Source organism: Nipponia nippon, unplaced genomic scaffold, assembly GCF_047370975.1.
Source record: "Nipponia nippon isolate SJK-2023a ecotype South Korea unplaced genomic scaffold, ASM4737097v1 scaffold_15, whole genome shotgun sequence".
In the NCBI taxonomy this organism is placed as follows: Eukaryota; Metazoa; Chordata; class Aves; order Pelecaniformes; family Threskiornithidae; genus Nipponia; species Nipponia nippon.
The window spans coordinates 8,557,791-8,578,690 of record NW_028262331.1 but is presented as its reverse complement, the minus strand read 5'-3'; the positions used below and the strand labels follow the sequence as shown (position 1 = coordinate 8,578,690).

At 53.6% G+C, this 20,900-nt stretch overlaps 1 protein-coding gene across 4 annotated transcripts in view; it reads left to right on the top strand.

Annotated features, from left to right (window-relative positions):
• The first annotated feature begins 465 nt into the window (after nucleotides 1-465).
• TBX4 (T-box transcription factor 4) overlaps nucleotides 466-20,900 on the top strand; it is a 43,148-nt gene continuing 22,713 nt past the window's right edge. The window contains exons 1-4 of one of the 4 annotated variants that reach the window (XM_087751650.1): nucleotides 466-1,443; nucleotides 6,276-6,434; nucleotides 7,349-7,443; nucleotides 19,564-19,683. In XM_087751650.1, the coding sequence (XP_087607776.1) occupies nucleotides 6,279-6,434; nucleotides 7,349-7,443; nucleotides 19,564-19,683 (371 nt within the window). In that variant the 5' untranslated portion in view covers nucleotides 466-1,443; nucleotides 6,276-6,278. Of the gene's footprint in view, nucleotides 1,444-3,318; nucleotides 3,408-4,729; nucleotides 4,921-6,124; nucleotides 6,189-6,275; nucleotides 6,435-7,348; nucleotides 7,444-19,563; nucleotides 19,684-20,900 lie in introns of those variants that run through there. The other 3 variants (XM_087751648.1, XM_087751647.1, XM_087751649.1) reach the window with 3 other exon arrangements.

The following is a 20,900-nucleotide window of genomic DNA, read 5'->3' as shown; positions in this document are numbered from 1 at the left end:
GCCGCATGCGGAGCAGCGATGGCAGGGCCTGCTCGGACCCCGTCCCGGCAGCACCATTTTGGCTTGGTGGAGGAAGCAGAGCGGAGCTGCGGCCGCTGCGGCGCTTGCAGCCAGGCTGCATAAAAATCACAACATGCTGAGCGCTGGGCATTGTTCTGCTTTTATTTTTTAAACCATTATTTCCATTTTGGCGTGGCCCTGTTTGCCTGCTCCCATGCTCCAGCACGCTGTAGCTTTAGGGCTCTTTTCATTAAAAAACAAAAAAGTAATTGCAAAGCAGATGGAGCGATTTTTTTATATATATATATTGAAGTTAAATCAGACCTTTGGCTAGGAAAGACAGTTGAGGACTATCTGCCTGACATTCACCAGGGCAGTGAGCTCTAGACTATTCATTCCTACACAGAGTGCTGCCAAGCTCCCAGTAAAGTCTCTTCCGTACAAAATGTGCAATGGACTCGAAATGTTATTTTTCTAGATGCTACTTTAAAAAATAGTAAGACAGCATAATCAAAAATAAAAATCCAGAGCATTTAGGCAAAATTAGTGTTAGTTTTAAAAATTAAAACAATTCCACAATTGGTTGTTTTTATTTGTAAAATACTTAAGCTTTTAAAAATGTCTAGGTACGTGAATATTCGTTCACGGTTTAATTATTCCCGGTTACATAGTGACCATTGCCTGTTTGCATCCGACAAAGCTTTGCTCGAAATTACAAGGGGTAAGTACACACTGCTGGAAAGAAATTATCAAATATCCCCCAAATATTTAAAAACAAATCAGAATACGGTTGTTCGTTTGATTTACCCAGGTTCAGTGGAGCTTGGTGCAAGGCTGAGTAACACATTAGTTTACAATGTTTTAAAACATTCGTTAAAATATTTACTTAATGGTCTAAAACAAAGCCTTAGAGCCTACAAACGTGCCCAGGTCAGGCAAATACATGCCGATAATTTGCCTGAACGATTCAGCAGCAGAGAATCGCTTGCATTTAAAACCGTGCATATTTTCAGTACCCCCTTAGTGCATCTATTTTAGGCAGATGCTTAAGATTAAAGGGCCGCACGTCAGCCCGTATCTTACCCATGCTTCCTCTCATCGTTTCTTTGCAATTTAATTTTGTGTTTTCCTTTCAGCCTAGAAGTGTTTGGTACCAGTCTCTTGGCTAAAGAGCCTGAGGAATGGAAGGGTAGAGAAATACGACCCAGCTGCTATGCACAATGAGGTTTGTAAGTCCTTGTATGGTATAAATAAGCATATTACACAGTTATTAGAAATTTGGCTCTCCCTGTTTAGAAGCCCGAGTCTGATGCTGTGTAATTCCTCCCGAGTACATGCATAATTCAGTATTAGCACTCCATTCTTCCAGCCTTATTCCTGGTCAAATTCGGCAACTTTTTCTCAGTCCTCATCCATTCAAACCCTCCTCGGCAGTGTAAACCGGTGAGTTTCCGCTCAAGGCAATAAATCTGTGCCAACCTACGCGGCCGAGGCTCGGTCCTGACTTCACGGGCGCCGGGGCCGGACCCCGCAGGGCTCCCCCGCCGCCCTCCGCCTCGCACGGCGGCTCCGAGCCGCGGCCGCCGTCGGGGCCGCCCGGCCGCAGGGTACCGTCGGGTGCGGGCTCGGGTCTCGCTTCTCCCCTCGTCTCCGTCGTGGCTGGCAGGTTTTCTTGGGGGGGGAAGAGAAGCAGGTTTTCCTGGGGGGAAGAGGAAAGAGCCAAAGGGAGCGGCGCTGGCCGCCGCGGCTGGAGGAGCGGTGGAGCATCCCCGCAGGTAACGCGCAGAGCTGAGCCCGCTCGGTTTTTCCCGGCCCGCAGACTGAGTGTAATTATTGGAGAAAAGCGACAGTAAACTTTTATTAATCGCCGGTGTTTAGGGCCAAGGCATGAGCGAGCTCGGTGACAGTGATGAGTGGTTTGGAGCGCCGGTCACTGAAAGCGGGGCTTATCCTCCCCCTGCCTGCTCCTTTGGCTCGGCGGTGATGAGCCGTGAATAGGAGCCACCCTGCCGTCGGGGATCCGGCCGTTTATCTGCCGGGTGATGACAGTCGGGCTGGTTTCGAGCCTCGCCGTGAATTGCCGGAGCCTCCGGGAAACGCACGGCGCTGCCGCGGCCGGGGGGCTCGGTTCGGCGGGGCCGCTTCGCCCCTCGGCGCCGGCCCCGGCCCCCGGCCGGGGGATGATGAAGCCGGCCGCAGCTTCCCCCAGCCCCACCGACCCCGACCCCGCCGGGGGAGCTCCGGGGCGCCCTGCGGGCAGGTGCCGCGGCTTGCCCGGGCTCACGGCACGGCGGAGCCGGTCGGGTGCCGCCGAGAGCCTCGGCCCGGGCCGCACCGGCACGGAACGGGGAGGGCCGGGGGGTGGCGGGAGGAGGGAGAGGCTTTGGTTTTGCTTTAATTAAATCCTCCCCACCTGGGGATCGCCCCCTCCGCCCTTTTTTTGGTTAAGGGGGGAAAAAAAAACCGCATTTAAAGTAGGGAAGCGCAGGCAGCGTCCGTGATTCCCGCTGTCCCGGTCCGTGGCTGCGGGAGGCAGCGGTGGAGGGAGCCTCACCCAAACAAAGCCGAGCGACCGGCACCAGCCGCAGAGTAAATACAAAAATTCACCTTGCCCTGGAGCCCGGCCCTCGGCAGCCGCCCCGGGCGCCGCAGCCTGCGGGGAGAGCCCGGCCCGCAGGTGGGAACGGGCGGCGGGACAGAGCGGTCCAAGCGGGGGGCGGCTGCGGTGCCCGGCTGCGCGCATCCTCCGCGGCTCTGCGGGGGCTCTCCCCTCCCACGGCGGTGGGGTCCGGTGGGGCACAGGCACTGCCCGTGGCTCAGAGGCAGCTACGACCCGCGGCAACTCCCGCGGCCGCGCACGGGGCCGAGCGCGGCGGGGAGCGGCGCTCCGGGACCCCCCGGCCGAGCCGGGCCTCCCCGCTCCCACCGCGGCACGGCTCCGCACCCCCGGGCCCTCCTCAGCCCCTGCCCCGTCTGTGCGGGGGCCGGGCGGGCGCGGCTCCCCCCTCGCCCCGGCCCCGCAGCGCACGTCGGGCCCGCCGCCGGCCCGGTCTCACCTGCCCCCGGCCCCGCGGCTCCTGCGGGAATTGCTCGCCGCTCCCTCGCTCGCGTCCCCCGGCCCGCCCGGGCCTTCTTTTTTTTTTTAATCTTTTTTTTTTTTTTTGGGTAGGAGTGGGGAAAAGGTTCATTAAGAGGTTGACCCCAGTTTACTTTTTATTCTGCTCCTGTTCCCAATTTCGGCACCACGTGACGGTGGGAGTGAGTTTGGGTTTAAATTCACTTTCAAGAAAACCCCGATAAAAATCCTGCCCCGTGAAGCCCCGCCGGCTCATGGCGGTGTCCCTGTGAGCCCGGGGCTGCGGGAGGCGAGCGGCGCCTCGGCGCCCGCCCGGGACCGGCCGGCTCGGGTAAGCGGCTCCCGCGGGCGCGGAGCGGGGCGCAGGGGGTGCGCAGGGCCGTGGGAGGCGCGATGCAGAGCAAGAGCCAGGCGGGGCTGTCGCGATATAGGGCGGTCCGCAGCGGTGGTGCTGTCGCGACAGGCATAGCTACAGGAGCCTAGGTGCGTTTCGGCCGCGGCTGGATGCGAGGGGCCGCTCAGCATAGGGCGGGCAGCCCCGACAGCAGCGCTGCGGTGGGGAGGTGGTGGTGGTGTGTGCGTCTTGGTAATCGCGACAGCAGAGCTGAAGTGGCCCGTTCAGTCGCGACAGCACTCGGTGACTCTCCCGAGGGGATTCTCCCCGTGATTTGGGGGTTTGGCTTGGCGGTGGGAACCCCGAGCAGGCGGTGCCCGTGGCCGGAGGGTGCGGGAGCTCCTGCCCGGGGGGTGCGGAGCCGGCAGCTCCGCTCCCGCCCGCCGCGCTCACCTCGGGGCGGCCCAAAGGGCCTGGCCCCGCTGGCCCGGCCTGGCCGCCGCTTTGTCTGCGGCCGCCCAGCTCCCGCCCGCTCTGGGGCAAGGCTCGGGGTTCTCTCTCGCGACTGGGGGGAGGACGGGGAGCCCTGTCCCCCTCCCCGGGCTCTCGGGGAGACCCGCACCCGAAGAGCGGCCCCAGGCCGGCGGGACACAGGCAGTTTGGCTGCCGGTGCAGCAGGGCCGGGGAAGCCGCCAGCGGCTGCCGACCCCTCCCGAGGCGAGACCCCCGCACGGGCCGGGCCCGACCCTTCCCCATCGCCTCTCCCGGGCGGCCCCGGCTCCCGCCGCGGGGTCCCGCCGCCCTGCACCGCCCGGCCCGCCGAGCCAAGCCCCCTTCCAGCACGGCCCGTGCCCTCCGTGGCCCTTTTGCCCCCGCTGCAGCCCCCGGCCCGGCCCGGCTCCCCGGCGGGCAGTGGGGAGCGCCGGGACCATCGGGGCTGGGAGGGGGCGGTGGGGCTGGGGGTGTCCCCCCCCGCCAGGCTCTCCCCCCGAGCAGCGAGCGGCTCCGCTCGCCGCCAGGCCCGGCGCAGCGCCGAGGCAGGCCGGGGAAGGCCGCGGCCGGGCCCGGTGCGCGGGGGCCGGGCGGTCGCTGCCCCCGGCCGGTGCCCCCCGGTGCGGGCCGTCGGGCGGGCGCGGGGCCGGGGCCGGGGCGAGCGGGCCGGGCCGGGCCGGGCGGAGCGGGCCAGAGCCGGTCTGTGGGGACGTGATTGACAGCGGCAACGTCAGCAACAGGAGGGGAAGGGAAAAGGGAGGGGGAAGACAAAGAGGGAGGGTGTCGAAAGGCCCCAAACTGGATCTTTATGGAACATTTTCCGCCAAGATCAAGGGAAAGTGAATCCGCGCAGCGGGGGATGCCCCGCACGCCGCTGCCATCGGGGGCCGCGCAGCCGCGCCCGGCCTGAGCGCCCCGCGCAGCCGCCGCGCTGCCCCGCGGATGCCCTTCATGCCGCAGCCGCCCCCAGGCGAAGCCCGGAGCCCCCCGCTGCGCCTCCTGTCCCCCGGCCGGCCGTGTGAGTTCCCGGGGTGCGGAGGGCGGACGGGAGGGAGCGGGGGGTCCACGGGTGCGGGACGCCCCGCAGCCTGCCGAGCCCCCGGCCTGTGCCGCTAGCCTGCCCCGCTGCTTCCCCGGCCTGCCCCCCGGCTCCGTCCCCGGGGGCACCCGGGGCCCCGTCCGCGGGCTGGAGCCGAGCCCTCGGGGGTCGCCGCTGCCGCCTCCCACCTGTGCTCCCCCGGGGGCAGCCGGCCCCGCGGTGCGGGTTGGCCGCCGGCAACATCTGCGCCTCGGCCGGGCTGGGGCGGCCTCGTCCCGTCCCCCCGAGCAGGGCAGGGGGACCGGCGGGGTGCTCGGGGCAGCGGGCGAGCCCCCCGGGGGGCCGGAGCTGTGCACCGGAGTGTGTGTGTGCCCGCCGTCCCTCTCCGTGGCCGGAGCTCTCCCTGAAGCTCTGCCGTGGCTGGAGCTGGGGGTCTCAGCCCCGCTCTCCCCCTTCGCCGCCCCGGACGGCGGCTCAGCCTTCGCGGCGCGGGGCAGGAGGGCGCCGGGCAGGGGAGCGGGGCTGTGGGCCGGGGGAGAGGAGCGCTCCCTCGGGGGCCGCGGGTGCGGAGGCCGTCAGGGTTTCCCCGTGGGGAGCGCCGGTTTCGGTCCCCGGGGCCGGGACCCCGCAGCCCCCTCGGGGCCGCTCCCCCTCCGTGCCGGCGCTGCCCATCCGTCTGTCCGTCCAGCGGGGCGGGCGGCCGCGTCCCTCCGCGCTGTAAAAGTCGGGGTTGATGCGCGGCAGCCTCGGCGGAGCTGTCAGGCCTTATCTTTATTGGCTTTTCCCAGTCTCCGTCCAAGTTTAAGAGGGGCCCTTTTATCTCGGAGCCCAGCACTCCGCCTGTTTACGCCGCCCGGCTCCGCCGCAGCGCTTCGCCGCGGCCCTGAGCGCCGTCGCGGAGCCCCCGCAGCCCCGACGGGACGGGGGCAGAGCGACTGGCCGGGCCGGGCTGCCCTCCCCGGCGGGTACCGGCCCCGTACGGTGGGAAAAAGCGGGGGGGGGGCGGCGAAGAGGAGAAAGGGTCGGGGCTGGGGGGCTGCGGCCACATCTGAGATGCGCTGCCCGGGCGTCAAGCGGGAGTGCAGCCACGCGTGGGCGGCTCCCCCGCGGGGGGCAGGCGGGCCCGGCCCGGCTCTCCCGGGCACAGCGGCTTTCTCCTGGGGCCGGGGGTGTCACGTCCCAGTCTCGCCGAGTGCCGCCGCCTGAGGAAGGACCGCGGGCCGGGCCGGGAGGGCCTGACCCCGCAGGTGGCCGTGCCAGGGGCTGGGAGGGGGACAGGGGCTGGACGTGGCCCCCTGTGCTGCGAGCTAACGGTGCGCCTCTCTCCCCGCAAGGAAATGCTCCAGGAGAAAAGCCTGTCTGAAACCGAGGAAGGGTTTCCAACAGCCCCCGCGCCCGGCCATGCGGACTCCTCCGCCGGCTCCCCCGTCCTCGGCGTAGCTGGGGGGAGCAGCACGCCGCTCAGCAGCCCGCAGCCCCCCGACCCCGAGCAGGTACGCACCGCCCGGCCCCGCGTCCTGCCCGACGGGTTTGCCCCTCGCTCTCCCCGCCGGGGCGGGGGCCTCCCGCGGCCGTGCATCTCCCTCGGCCAACGACCCGGGGGGAGAACTGCGAGGAAATCGCATTTTTCTTTTCTTTTCTTTTCTTTTTTTTGTTAATTATTTCCCCGTTCAAAGCAGGCAGGGAGCAGGTCGGTAAGGGCGAGCCGCAGAGCCGCGGCCATCGGGGCCCGTCGGGCGGCGGAGCCGCGGCCGCTCCTCCCGAGCAGGATCCGGCCCGGCGGTGGGTTTCGTTGGTTTTTTTTGTTTTGTTTTGTTTTTTTGTCCCTGCTAAAGAAAACGTCGGGTCCCCCCGCGGCCTCTCGGCACATCGCGGCTTCTCCGCCTTCGCCCCCCGCACCGGCTGGCGCCCCCGCCTTGCCCCCGGCCTCCCGCGGAAAGGAGCGCGTCCGCGCAGAAACCGCGGCCCTGGAGGCGTGCATGGCTCCGTGGATCCGGCTGTCCCCGCGGATGCTCCTGGCCCCGGTTTTTGGGAGCCCCAGGGCGACAGCGGGGTTCGTCCGCGCCATCGGGGCACGAAAACCCCTACCAAAACGAAAAAAAAAGAAAGAAAGAAAAAAAATCCCTTTGGTCGCAGCGTCCCGCCTCGATGCAGAAGCCTGCAATTAAAACCGGCCTCGGTTTGTTTCTCTTATTTTTGGCAAAGGGCAGTGGAATTTTTGGGACTCCATCCTGCTCCCGCACAGGCAGGACCGAGGCTGGTGGGGCTTCGCTTGGCGCCTCGGCTGTGGCGCTGGTCCTGGGTGCGCAGCCACCGAGCCCCCCTGCCCTTCCCGCCGCCCGTCCCAGCCCCTCTCCTAGGTTTTCTCAGTCATTTCTTGCTATTCTCATTACCTTTATTTTTCCAGACAATAGAAAATATCAAAGTCTATCTCCATGAGAAGGAGCTATGGAAGAAATTTCATGAAGCTGGCACCGAAATGATAATAACCAAAGCAGGCAGGTTAGTGAAAATTCCCCGTGAACTTGTATTGCTTCTGATCTGTATGAAATGTCCCTGTTGCCGAGACTGGGTTTTGCAGAGCTGCTGCAATCAGTGGCATTTTAAAAAATTATTATCATGATTGCAGATTTCAGTAAGATCATTTTTTCGGTGTAAACTGTGCATGTGTTTGAGTGTGGCAACGAGATTGTGGATGCAAGAAAAAGTTGTGGAGTCATTTGCTACATTTAGTCTTGATTCTCTTTGGTAATTCTTCATTATATTATTTGGTTGCTTTTTGTTTTTTTTTTAAAGTGTTAGCATGATTGTGGCTCTACTACTTTTTTTTTTTTTCCCCCAATGCAAACCCCACTCCCCGTTTCTGCACGGTGCACTAAGATCTGTGCTGGGATACTTTGCACCAAAGTTTTAGCAATACAAAGGCTTAGGCTATGCTTTTAATCTCGAAACTGAGAGAGGGACAGGTACCACTTCTATCCTGTTAGGTGTGAAAAAAAATTCTGTCTTCCCTTGGAAACAAACACTGATTTTTACAAATCAGAGCCCCCTCAGCGTGCGCACCCCGGCCCGGGCAGGAGGGAGCCCAGCGGCTCGCAGAGCCTTCGCTTCCCCGGGGAAGCCATCCCTGCGCCCGCTCAGGGCTCCCTTCCCACCCGGGCTGCTCAGGTGGGAGATGGCAGAATTAATGTCAGAAAATTAAACATCAGGATTAAACCTCAGGCCATCACCAGCCCGGGAGTCAGACGGTTCCCAACAAAACCAGCCCGCTCCCACTGTGGGTACCGAAATAGCTCTCCTTGGCTTCTGCAGCAGCAGACTTGCATCGCTGCTGCTGGAAAAGAAAAATTGCCAGACGTAGGTATTAAAATCCATTTAATTCTAACACAGCTGTGTGGTTCTGCCATGCCCTGGGACTGCTGATTTTGCACCGTGCTAGAGCACTATGGAGGAGGACATTGAAATAACGGGGAGGAAGCAGAAAAAAACCCCACAATTGATATCTGTGCAGCCCCTTTTCCCTGTGGTCCCTGATCCTTCATGCAGGGCAGCCGGGGAGCTGGGGGGGGGGTCTTTTGTCCCCTGTATGCTGCTCACACTGCGAGACCCAGACCCCAACCCCTGGCTGTGGATTTGGGGAGTGATAAGCGGTTTCCCTCTCCGTTCCCCCGTCCCCGGCAGTGCTGCTCTGTGCAGCAGCTGGCCAGTGTGGGGAAGCTTTACTCTAATAACCGAGATACTCCCATTAGTCCCCCTGGAGAAGGGGTGTACGTCCCGGGGATCTTCAATTTGTTTGCTATTTGGCCTATTTATGAAGCAATTGTGTAGGTAACTCTGGCCTTATCACACTACATTTTGGTGTATAAAATCTTAGTGCTTGTTCTGTAGCGTCTACTGATGTGAAGAGCCGGATTCATTTTGATGGGGCTGCTACCTAAGTCAGCTAAGACTAGGGGATCAAGACCTCAAATATTTCACCCTTAATTTATAGTATCTGAGTGTGTCTGTGCGGGACGTGTAATATCTTTACCAAATTCTAGACCCTAAGCATCCCAAATGTGCATGTTATCTCTTTGTAAGTCTTAACGTGGATTGTTTAAACAAATCCATATGTATAGGGCTCAGTCCCACATTCTTTGTCCTGTGGAGCTGGCAGTGCACACGTAGTCACCTTTCATGAGCATGGGGATGGGGGGATTGACCCCAAGATGTGCAAAACTTTGTTTTTTAAGTTATCAAGCCAAATTCTCCATTTGTGAAAATCAGTGCAGTGCTGGCAAGCTAACAGCATTTTTGTTTTTTTTATAAATAGTTTTTAATTAAAAAAAAAAAATAGCAACGGCTGAAATGCTGATGAAACGGAATAGTCGCTTCATTTCTTTCCTCTGCGTCCAGCTGCAAATGGTGCCAAAATAAAGGGCAACATTTTTAGCAGTGAGCCCCAAGGCTGCCCCACTCCAGAGCCCCGGAGGGAGCTGGGGCGATGCTGCTGGGCTGGGGCTGCCGGGGCCAGGACCCGGCTCTGTCCTGCCCTGCCCTGGCCTGGGCTGGGCTCTCCAGCAGCACCGAAAGGAAAAAGCAAAAAAAAACAAACAAAAAAAAAGGCACAAAATAAATAACATGAGGACGGGAGAAAAATTGAGCGACTTAAATCCCGTGATTGCTTAAGTCTCTTCGTTCATAGCCAGGCTGAACGGCTCGTGTCGGTGCTGAGAGCCCAAGAGCAGGAATACACCGTTAATTGTAATGCAAATGACGAAATGAAAATTATTGCTTCATGCAAATTTTATTTTACCCAAGCTATTTAAATAAAGAGCAGCAATAATAAACCTGCTCTTGACCCAATTAAAAAAACGGTTAATGGAGATTTGTATGCACTTGCATTTAGCATGGGGGGGGGGGGAGAGGGAAAATGGCTAATTGCAGGCACTAATTAGGACTCTAATCCCCCTCCCAGCAGGCACAGAGATGCCCCTGAATGCATTTAGCTGAAATCACTTAAATGTCGGTCTGTCTGACCTCAAGGGGCACAAACGAAAAGAAATTGAAGCCTGATTTTTAAATTTCAAACAACAACAAAAAAGTGACTTTAATGACAAGTTCACTCAATGGAGAGGAAATGTAAAGCTCAGCGGAAGCGTTAATTCCATGGCAATGGTGTAAAATAGCCTTTTTGTATAAACAAGGCAAATATTGATAACTTAGTGGGGGGGAGAGGGGGAGTCATTTGTTTCGTTCTTTGTAGAGCTCCACAGAACGAGCCAACTATAAATTATCGAGAATTTAGGGCTGAGAATTACTTTGGGGGATTATTACTCCCTCTTAGGACTGATCTGTAGGAGACATTAGGAGAACACGGCAAGCTCAGCATTGAAATAGAAATCATGTTGTTGCCAAGAAAGCTTGATTTATAAAGTGGAAACATCTTTAAAATGCGCTCGCTATCTTTTTAACGTTCGACTGCTTCATTGTGGGAGGGAAAAAAAAAAGAGATTATTTTATATTAAAAGGATCATCAAAAGATAAAAAGTTTGTGTTAGCAGAGTTCCCTGAACTTTGCATAAAACCACTCGCCTCCTTCAGACATAAAATCCTGCCCATCGCAGCGCCCAGAGGATGGGACGCTGGGCTCCATAAATCAGAACCTTTTCTCGTTCCTCCTGTTTGAGGTTTGCTCTAATTACGAATTTCTGCTCCAGAGGATTTTCTCTTGCTGGGTTTTAAAGGCTGAGCTACATGCAGTGCAAAAATCGCCCCGTCTTTGCCGTTGCCTGGAGCTGTAGGTACCCAAGGGCTGCCTAAACCCGAGGGGAACGGGAAGAAAACCGGCTACGCGGGATTTCTTGAAGCGCTGAGCGTCGCGAGTGGCATTTTGCGGAGCAGCTTTGTCGGAAGGCAGCGTGGCTCGGGTGCTGCCGCCGTTTGCAGATGAAACCCCCCTTGTTCGGGTGGCTGCGAGCCCGGCTGGCTCCTCTGGGCGGCTGCTCCCCGCTCAGCCCCGCTCCCGGTCCCCGCTCCCGGCACGGGTGAACGAGCCCAGCACCCACATCGAGCTGTGCATGCCTGTGTTTATAAATAAGGCTATAACTATTCACAAATCCTTCCATTTATTTAAAAACAATTTTTTTTCAGGCAGTGAAGTCCTATTAAATCAATTTAATAAAATCAGTTTAGATGGTACTAAAGGGGACAGGGTATATTGGAGGATGGAGATGCAGATGTACAGCTGAATTCCCTCCCGCTGTGCGGTGCATCGCTCTGGATGTCCTGTCGGGGTGCGTCGCCGCAGCCTGTCCGAGCGCGGCGCACACCTTTCCTGCCGGAGTTTCGGCATTCCGTAGCGATGAAGTTGTATGAGGGGTGGGTAAAGCAGAAAGCAAACGAGAGACCTCGTTAAAACTCTGGCTTTCCAATTTCATCTTCTCGCTCTTATGTGCTACTACTTAACTGAACAATTGTAAATTTTTTTTTAACCTTGCAGCAAAGCCTGCTTTGTCTCATAATTCTTTGTGAAATCTCATCCTCCAGCCCTTATTTCTGCAGGAAGTTAATCTTCGCTCACACAACCCTCCTGGCTTGGGATTTCTTTCTTTCTGTTAGTCTTTATTCAGCTCTAGCTGTTCCCTAGTTTTGCCAGGGTGCCAGTCTTTGCAGCATTGCAGTTTCTATCCAGCTATTGCCAGGAACAAACAATTTGATGAAGCTTATGGTTAATCAGTGAAAAAAATACCAGTTCATGGGATGTCTGGTCACTTTTTCATGAACAGTTACTGAAGGGAAAAGAATGTGTCATTCCGCTGTGGTAGCGCAGCCATCCCAGAGATGTGAACCGGAGGCTTGAGATGCTGAAATTGCGTTTTGGCTGGAATGCGGGATGTGCACAGGTACAAAGATAGCTTCAGTCTTTATGGTAGCAGGTTTTAAGAAGCACATGTAGGAAAATACTGCACAGGGAAAAAAATCAATAAAGCAGCTTGCATGTGTGGAAAAGACACAAACCCCCTTTAGATGTTCAAGTTTCATTTTAAAAGTGGCTTATTTCAGTTTAAAAAAATCTGTTCCTAATCAACTTCAGTAAACCAAAATAAAACTAGATTTTAGGACATCAAGGTCTGAAGAAATATAAATACTTTGGCTAAGCTGGTGCAGCTTTCCTCTGTGAATAATCCCTTAAAAGTTAAATTTTCCATGGCTCTGTAGGGCATATGGATGCCCAGTTCTCACTACAATTAAAGGGAAATATTTGTCCAGAATCTTTTGAGGCAGTTACAAGAATCTCTGCTAAAGGTTTTTGATCCAAAAGCAAACCTTAATATCCGAGATCAGTGATGGAATGTGAGCCATCAATTTAAAACTTGGAAATAAAGTAGATATTTAAGGAATGTTTGATCTGCTTAGTCCTAAATTTGGGGTCCTGGAATTACCCTGTTAGGGCAAACTCCTGCTTTTGGAGAAAGGAGCAGGAGCAAACTCCAATGGCTCTTGGCCGTGCTGCTAAAGATGTCGACAGCTTTGGCAAGGAAGGCAGAGCTCGTGCACGCCGAGTAGGGCAGGGATGGGATTTTAGTTTTTAATACGCTTCTCTCTTCAAACAGCAATCCTTGCTTTTAGTTTGTTAAAGACATGGGATGCTCATGGGTAAGGGTTATTCCCAGAGCTTTCTGCACCCGTCCTTAGACTGGAGCTGCAGCAGCTCCAGTCTTGCAGGGGAGGGTTTGGTCAAGCCCGAACCAGCCGGGGAAGATCCCCACCATCGCTCGGGCTCTGCCTTTGCATCGAAGGCTGATGGACACAGGGACTGTGGCTCATCTCCTGCTCTGCACTGATGAGCTGGCGCATGGCCTGGCACCGACGCCAAGGCTGCCCACGCCTCCTCCGAAAGCCCCCGTGGAGCTTGTGCAGCTGGAGGAGCTGCACCGTGGAGGGAGCCAGGCTGGTGAGGGAGCAAACCTGCCCAGAAATGCTGCAGCGCCGGGTTGTTGGCCATGCTCTCGCACAGCTTCTCTCTGAGGTACCCTTCTGCTGCACGGCTGGTGCTGCTGGAGGCTGCTGGCACTGACCTCTCCCATCCTCTGGCATGTTGGGACCTTCTCTGCTCGACTTCAGTTAGGGCAAAACGAAAGCACTGGAGAAGCATCCCACGGCAAGAAGCCTGACTGTTTCAAGTTACCATGGGGCAGAGAGAGGAAATATTTCTAGACCATGAAAGCAGCCATCCAGCTAACCAAGTTCTCAAGTATGTGAGAAACAATGTTTTATTTAAAAATTAGATGCGCTAGCCAGAAGAAAAAAATACAACCTCGCCGTTCCAAAATATAAAAATCCCTTAACTGTCTGACCTTCTCATCACTAGGTCATGGTCCTGCCACCAGATAAATCTCTCCTATCTGTCCATAGACTGAGAGTTCAATGTTGCTTGTGTTAGTGACAGTGAATTTGGGGCTGAAAAATGAACTACTGATGAGAACTCCTGTTGAACCTGTATTGTTTGTTATTCTGAGGCAAGGATCTGGCATGGGCTAATCCAGCACTTCAAAGTTAACTGCTCTTACTTTGTATACAGAGCGTCATAGCGGAGTGGCGTGGGTGATAAGAGAAATAAGGGACTGAGGGTTAGGATATACTGGGAAAATGGGACCCTGTTGGAAAACTCTTTGATCTCTTTAAAGTATTTTCTGAAAGCAAGAATCTATCAAAAAGGAAATGCCATTTAAAAAGCTAAAAGAAACAGCTGACATCCCCAAATTTGTTTTAATCTGTCCCAGAGAATATTATTTTTAAAGATGCGTTAAGTCAGTGGAAGAAATACTTGTCAAAAGAAGGGAAATTAGAAAAAAGAAGAAAGGTCATCAGAATGGAAACGTGGTTATTGAAGCCTCTGCACACCATCCCTCTCCCTCCTAACAATGAAGATGAGGAGAAGCATCCTTAGGCATCCGTGGCCAACTCTCAAGCAGAATTTGGGGCCACATTAGTCATTATCAGGGATGTAGGCATGCCATCTGCCTTGGTGCTTTGAAACCACCGCTGGAGGCATCTCTGAATGCCCAGCAGCTTCTGAGGAGGTGGTCGTTCAGCCATGATATGGCTTGTTAGCCAGGATATTGAGTGATTTCTTGTTTTTCTGATCCTTTCACAACCTGGTATGCCAGGAGCGTCACCTCTCCAGACAGCACCGTACAGGAGCTTCTGAAAATCCAGTCGTCGCTTTACTTGACCACCCCAAAATCAAGGACTGTAAAATCACTGTCTGTCTTTGGAAATCTTTGTCTTATGGAAACTCCTTTTGAAAATAGGACTTCAGCTGCTGGGCTGCTGAGCTGCTGCTTCAGCTGTTGAGCTCCTGAAGTGCTGGGGGACATTTTTACCCCCTGAACAGACAGAAGGAAGCGTTCAGTAGTATCTGAAGCACCATCCACACCACAGGGACATGCAGTGAGCACCAGTCCACACATTCCCATGGCCTTCAGAGAGCACCAACAGCCTTTGGTGAGGACATGACTTGAGTTGCTCCGACAGGACTCGTGTGTCTTGTTTCCATGCAGTTTTCTCTATGGAAATACCAGTTGAGTTCCCTGTGGCTTCCTTGCTTGCCGCGTGCTGGTTAGAGAAGCTCCTTCCCAGCTAATGCATCAGTAGGAGCATCAGAAATGACATTTGTGTCTAAGCAAGAAAGGTCAGATCAAATCCTTGTGAGCAGGAGGGTGGTGAGGACCGAGGGGTTTGCAGAGGCCACCTTGTCACCCAGCAGTACCACGGCATGAGCCGGTGTCCCTGGGACACATGGGTCCTGGTGTGCAGCGTGGCACGGAACAGTCGGTGCTTAGCTGAGTGCTTTGAGCTCTTTGATCAGCTCTGGTGCTTTTGGCTTTTCTAGCTGCACTGAATTGCTGTCCCTTACCCAAAAATAGGACTTTATTGGACCTGGGAGCCTTGCAGTCACCCATCTCTCCAGGACCAACCAGGCCTGCTTGTATGGGGATTAAAACACAAGTAAGATGCCCACGAAGTCGCCAAGCCTGGGGAGCCTGAAAGGCTGGGAATTGCGGCCCCAAACAAAACCTAAGCTTTCCTCTTATCGCTCGCTTCCAAATCCAACCAACCAATTACACATTAATTAAACTTTGTTTGAACATAATAGAAGCTTTGGCTCCATGTCAGTAACTGCTCCATGGTTAAGGGGATTGGATAGTAATAGAATAAATAAATAAACAAGAGATGCTTATTCTAACAGTTCATTTTAAAACAATTTGTGAATATCATGTAGAGATAAAATGTGCCTAGCATAAACTTAGCTAAGCAATGACTGCTTCATTATCAGAACAAATAATTCACTCGCACATCATCTTTGAAGCTTGGGAGGGCTACAGAATTGTGCTGCTTGTTTATTTTCCTGGCTTTTACTGTTTTTTCTATGTTTCATCTGCACAGAGCTGTGGGGAAGGGTTTAGCCGGGGCTGTGGCAGTGCGGTACCAAGCCTTGGCGACGCTGGCCCCGCTCCAGCCGCCCGTGGTCCCCAGAGCCGGGCTCAGCCCCGCTGCCTTCCCCAGGCCATCACAGCCCCCAGAGACTGGGTGCCAGACCATGGTATTTTAATGCCGTATCAGATGTCCCGCTCGCACAGGAGTGAGGCACCGTAGCCTTTCTCCTGTGATTGCTTTCTTTGATGGTAGCTTTCTCATGTGAACATAAAAACTGATTTAATTTTTCCCCTCTGAAGGGCAGTGAGAGCTGCTGCCATCACACAGCATCGTGCCCCTGCCAGTGCAGGGAGGGAGGTAGAAATGTGCCTGTCAGAGCCACTAAACCCAGCAGAGAGCTTAGAGGGGTATAGAAGACCATCAGGATGGTGCTGAGCAGTCTGGATGGTCCCTTCTTGACTGGGTTGAGCTGGAGGGAGGGAACAGCGGGGTTTGAACATGTTCAAAATTGGGGTCTACTGACTCGATGTTTTGCAGAAGAAGAGGCTGTTGGGGCTGATGCTTGGCTGCTTGTGCTGCACTCACCCGTGCATCGTCGGCTGTTGTACAGGCATGCCGTGGGCTTGTGGCCGGTCCCTGGGCAGGCAGGGGAGCTGTGAGGCTGGTGGTGGCTCCGTGGCTCCCGTTCACCGAGCGGCCCCGCTGGCTGCCCTGTGTTGGCTGGGAGCAGCCATCACACCTAATGTGTGCTGGTGGGTTAGACACACACCTTGTGTGGCTTTCAAAAAAACGAGCATAAAGGGGAAGAAATCGGTCCGGTCCTGGACTCCCTCATCCCCAGGATGGCGGCGGCGTTTGCAAGTTCAGGGCATTTGGTGCAGCCCCGGGACACCGTGTCCGATCAAGCTTTGGGTCTGAACAAAAGAGGACGATGCCAGGAATTGCTGCTCTTAATCTCCTGATTAGTGGTCGCTTAAACTTTGCCTGATAGTTGGTTTATCCTGTGCTGCACATGCCCAGCACTTACCCTTGCTGAGCTTCCCCGTTGGCACAGCTGCAGCAGGGCTGCAGCCGCCTTCAATGCAGGAGGTGTTGCTGAGGGTCAGATGCTGCCTGCTCAGACACACTCCCCAGGAAGCCCCAAATTCACAATTTTTGTAACCGGTTTCTGTGCAGCGAAGCTCTCACCCGGTTTGGAGTCGTGCACAGCGACGGGAAGGAGGGTGGGTAAAACGTGCGTCTGCCCAGATCTTGCTTCAGACCTCCCACCAAAGCCAGGCTGAGCTTTCCCAGAGCTTGGCAAGACGTTGGCAAGTTTTTATTGCAGCACTGGGTTATTCTGCTGCTGCTGGTCCCTGAGCAACAGATGATGAAGCAAGCTATTGTCAGGGAAAGCTGGCCGAAGCGAAGCATCCTCTGCAGAGACGCCCATCCGCCCAAGAGCTCCTGCCTGCAGAGATTTGGCAGAGGGGCCGCTTATGCAAAGCTACTACTGAGCATAGAGTCTATGGCTGTGAGTAGCTCCATTGACCTGGAGTAAATTTGGGGAAGCAGGCAGGTTTTTGGCCCCTTCCCAGGCCTGCTGGGGAGCTGTATAGACCCACTGTAGGCACGGCCCCACTCCCACGCAGGGCTGGTGCAGCCCCGTGCCTCCACCGTGGTTTTCTGCTCCCTGCTTTCAAGCGGAACATTTCATAAGGGCCAGGACATGACAGTAGGTGCTCTCTCTTTTTTTTTTTAAATTGAAATGCTATGACTGCATTTGCTTGGACCCGGCTCTTTGGTTTGTCATGCCTTCCCACCAGAAACGCACAACCCATGTTTGTATCGTATTGCAAAGAGATATTTACTAAATGAGTCTCTGCCAAGGGGTTGAGAAATATGTTTTCATTAAGAAAATTAAACTGACAAGTCCCTGGACAGCACATTAGTCGCATATTTTTTTTTTAAGGCCAAAATGCAGCAGCTAATAATAATGATGAAATGTCCATGCACAGCCAAATTACTAAAATCTACCCCGTGTTTTCCTGGAAAAGAATGCAGAGAGTTGGCAAACTTGGTTGTAGCCGGGTCTGTTGACTGCTGAGTACAATGCTACCACTGCAAGATAGCAAGCGGGTTGCAAGTTAAGCAACACCTTCAATCAGATGTGAGTCCCCATTTGTTATCCTTAAAGAATTTCAGCTGTATATATTATAGTAGTACTTTGGCTCTTTGTATTTATTTTAGAGGGCTATACTAAAGAACATTATAAACTCAGGCATGTCCATGCTATATGAACTCCATATGCTGAAGCTTAATTTTAAATGCCATTAAAAAAGCACTTAACATTTACAATATATCAGTCCGGCTACTTTAGCAGCTTGGATGTAAATGAAATGATTGAGAAAAAAAGGCAATTCAGAAGCTAGATGTTATAAAAATCCCTGATGCAGGACGTTCGCCTGGTACGACGGAGTAACTGTCAAATAGTATCCATCTCATTTCTGGTTTTTAATCAATTCCTCCTCTTTTTTGTTTCATTTTTAAATGTCATTTTAAGGCCTAATTAAAAAAAAATCTTGGCATTCAGATCGGATTCCTTATGCAATTTTTTTCAATGTGTGAATTGGCCTGTGTATTCGCAAATTGAAATGTCCTACTGTATTTATCCAGGTGCTTACCTGTAGGAGGACAAGGTTAAGAGGAGTGCAGAGTTTATGAATGAAAATCAAATATGGACATTGGTAAACCACCCCTTTTTAGTCCCGGCTAATTACATGGTAAACATCTGGAATTTATGCAGGGCAGTTAAAAGAGTCGATTGAAATGACTTCGAACAGGGCCCATTTTGTTGCCCTCTCCCCAAGCAGCGACAAAATGGTGCTGCAGACCTGGGCCAGCTCGGCCGGGCGCGGGGCAACGTGCGGAGGAAGGAGGGATAAAGGCAGGGGGGGCAAAGCGGCCTCAATGTCTGATGGAGAAACCACATCAGGATTTGGGCCCTTCTTAATTAGGGTAATTAGAATGACTCCAGGATGTAGCAATTCTCATCCTCCGTCCGCTTACACCAGTGGCAGGGAGAATTTTCTGTTCTGGCTAGTTGCTTGAAGGCTGTGGTGAGCCAGTTTGCTCGGTTGACTTTGTACTGGAGGAGGAGGTTGGGAAGACGAAGCCAAGAAAATAGTTACTCTGGGGATGTAAAGTGCCTGATCCTGCAATTCCTGGCTCCTGATGCAGTCTTGAGGGCTCGGCAAGCCCATGGTAGTGCCTGTACCCATCAGAGCCGTCTCCTTTGGATCGCAAGACCAGATGGTGATGGTATATATTGGTTTTACAGCCATAGCTTTATAAAAAATATTCTTTAATATTGCAAAGATTCTTTAGATATATAAGATAAATATAAATGTTCCTTAATGATACACTGGTTTATGTGATGTCCCCCATTTTGTGTTGGTTGTTATGTGTCTGCTAAAGTCAATGGTAAATCGGTGGGACGGGTGCATTTTCAGCGGGGAGCTCTGTGATGCTCTGGCTTGAAGAAGGTTTAATGGGCGTGCTGTGATTTTGGGAAATTTGGGAAGGCCAAAGGAGCGGTGGCTGTCTGCACCACCGCCGGATTTAACCCTTAGTCTCCCTCCAGGCTTAACTGATCCTCAGTTTTCAGTCTGTTGAAGGGAACACAGATTCAGCTACTGCATAGGAGTAGCGGTGGGACTTGGTGTTGTGGACACTGGGAACGTGTGAATGAGAAAGCTGCGTCTGCTTAGTTTCTTCTGAAGTGTAGTCAGATCTCATGACTTTTTATGCACTTTCATGGCAACAAGAAATCTGCATTTTTTTGAGGCTTCCATAAGCCACGTGGAGCCTCCTGGGGTAGTGAGGGCTCCCTGTCTGAGCCTCCCGTAAAGAGGGATGTTTTGACCCCCCCATATCTCTCTCTACACCCACCTTTTCCTGGCACTGGCCCATAACCCCCCTCTCTATACCCTCATCCCTATTTGTGCCCCATTTTGCACTAGCCCTGTGCAGCCCATGCTCTGGAAAGAGGGAGTTTAATTCAGGTGACGTATAAGCAGCAATAATGTTTTGTAGCTCATTTGTCCTAGCGTGAATGCATCACATGGTGGAGCTGCCTTTTGGGGTGCTGCTCCAAATTTCCATCAGTTCCAGCGCTGCTCCAAGTCGCTCACTAACGTGTTAACCCTTTGCTTTCCTAAGGAGGATGTTTCCTAGTTACAAGGTTAAAGTGACCGGAATGAATCCCAAGACCAAGTACATCTTGTTGATTGACATCGTCCCGGCTGACGACCACCGGTATAAATTCTGTGACAATAAATGGTAAGAGAACATTTCTGTTTGCCTTCTTTTCCATAAGAAAATTGCAATTGGATCGACCGTTTGCTGTGCAAACTCAGAAACCAACGTAAATACCTTCCCACGGGAGGGATGCCAGCATCCCAGAGCTCTCTTTCATGGAGCAGTGATAAGTACAGGAGCCAATGGCTGGAAGTTAAAACCAGACAAATAAAAAATAAAATATTCTTAACAGGCTAGGCGATTAACTGCTAGAACAAACTGCTAATGGAGGTGGTGGATTGTTCGTTTACAAAGCGCTCGGGATTGGATGGCTTTTCAGAGGAGATGCTTTAGGCCAAGCCTAAGTTATCTGGCCATGGGCAGGTGTAAGAGGGTAAAGCCACAGCCTGCATTATACCAGAAGTGGACTAAATGATCTAATGGTCCAGTTTGGCCCTAAAACTTAGGTATCTACATGGGTCGAGAAAAGTTTTAAATTCCTTTCTTCTACAGTAATATTTTGCTTTTAGGCGATCAGCTATAAAGCAAAACGTGGGGTGGTTTACTCAGAGCCCTGGTTCTGCCACGCTGATCTGGCAGACGAAGGGAGCAGTGCTTCCCCCTATTGCAGCCCAATGCCAGATCCAGTTTAGAGCTTTTTTCTTTTAATTCATTCTTCCTCTAGAGTTTCATTCTCTTCTGTTATTCTTCCCTGTGCCTTTGATAGCAGAGTTACTTACCCAAGAGGCAGCTGTGATTTTTGCTTTCTGACCAAGGAAGCAGGTTGTTTTCTGTTTTGATTTTTACCCCAAATATGCCCAGCAGCCTCCCTCGCTACGACTATTCGCTGTGCTATTCCCAAACCCTTCCACTGACTGCTGCCTCATGAAAAGACGAGCAATGGAAAACTTGGTAGTCATCTTAATGGGAACGAGCCTGGTGACATCCTATAAAACTGTAATAATTTACTTGCACATTAGGGCTGCTCTAGTTTTAAAAAAATCCCTTTTCCGCTTGCTTTTGTCCCGGAGTGCCGCTGGGTAAGAGGAACGGACTGAGGGCCTCCGCAGCGCGGCGGCCACTTTGTGTTTTAACCATTAAGCCCTAGATGATGGATAGTTGTTAACTCTGTTTAATTTAGCTTTTGCCAGCCCTAGAGCTGTTTCCCCTTTTCATTTTATTGCTGCTGGAAAGTCTCTGTTGGTTTTGGTAATATTGCTTTTATTGGTGTTTTATAAGAGGGGAACAATGCACAGTAA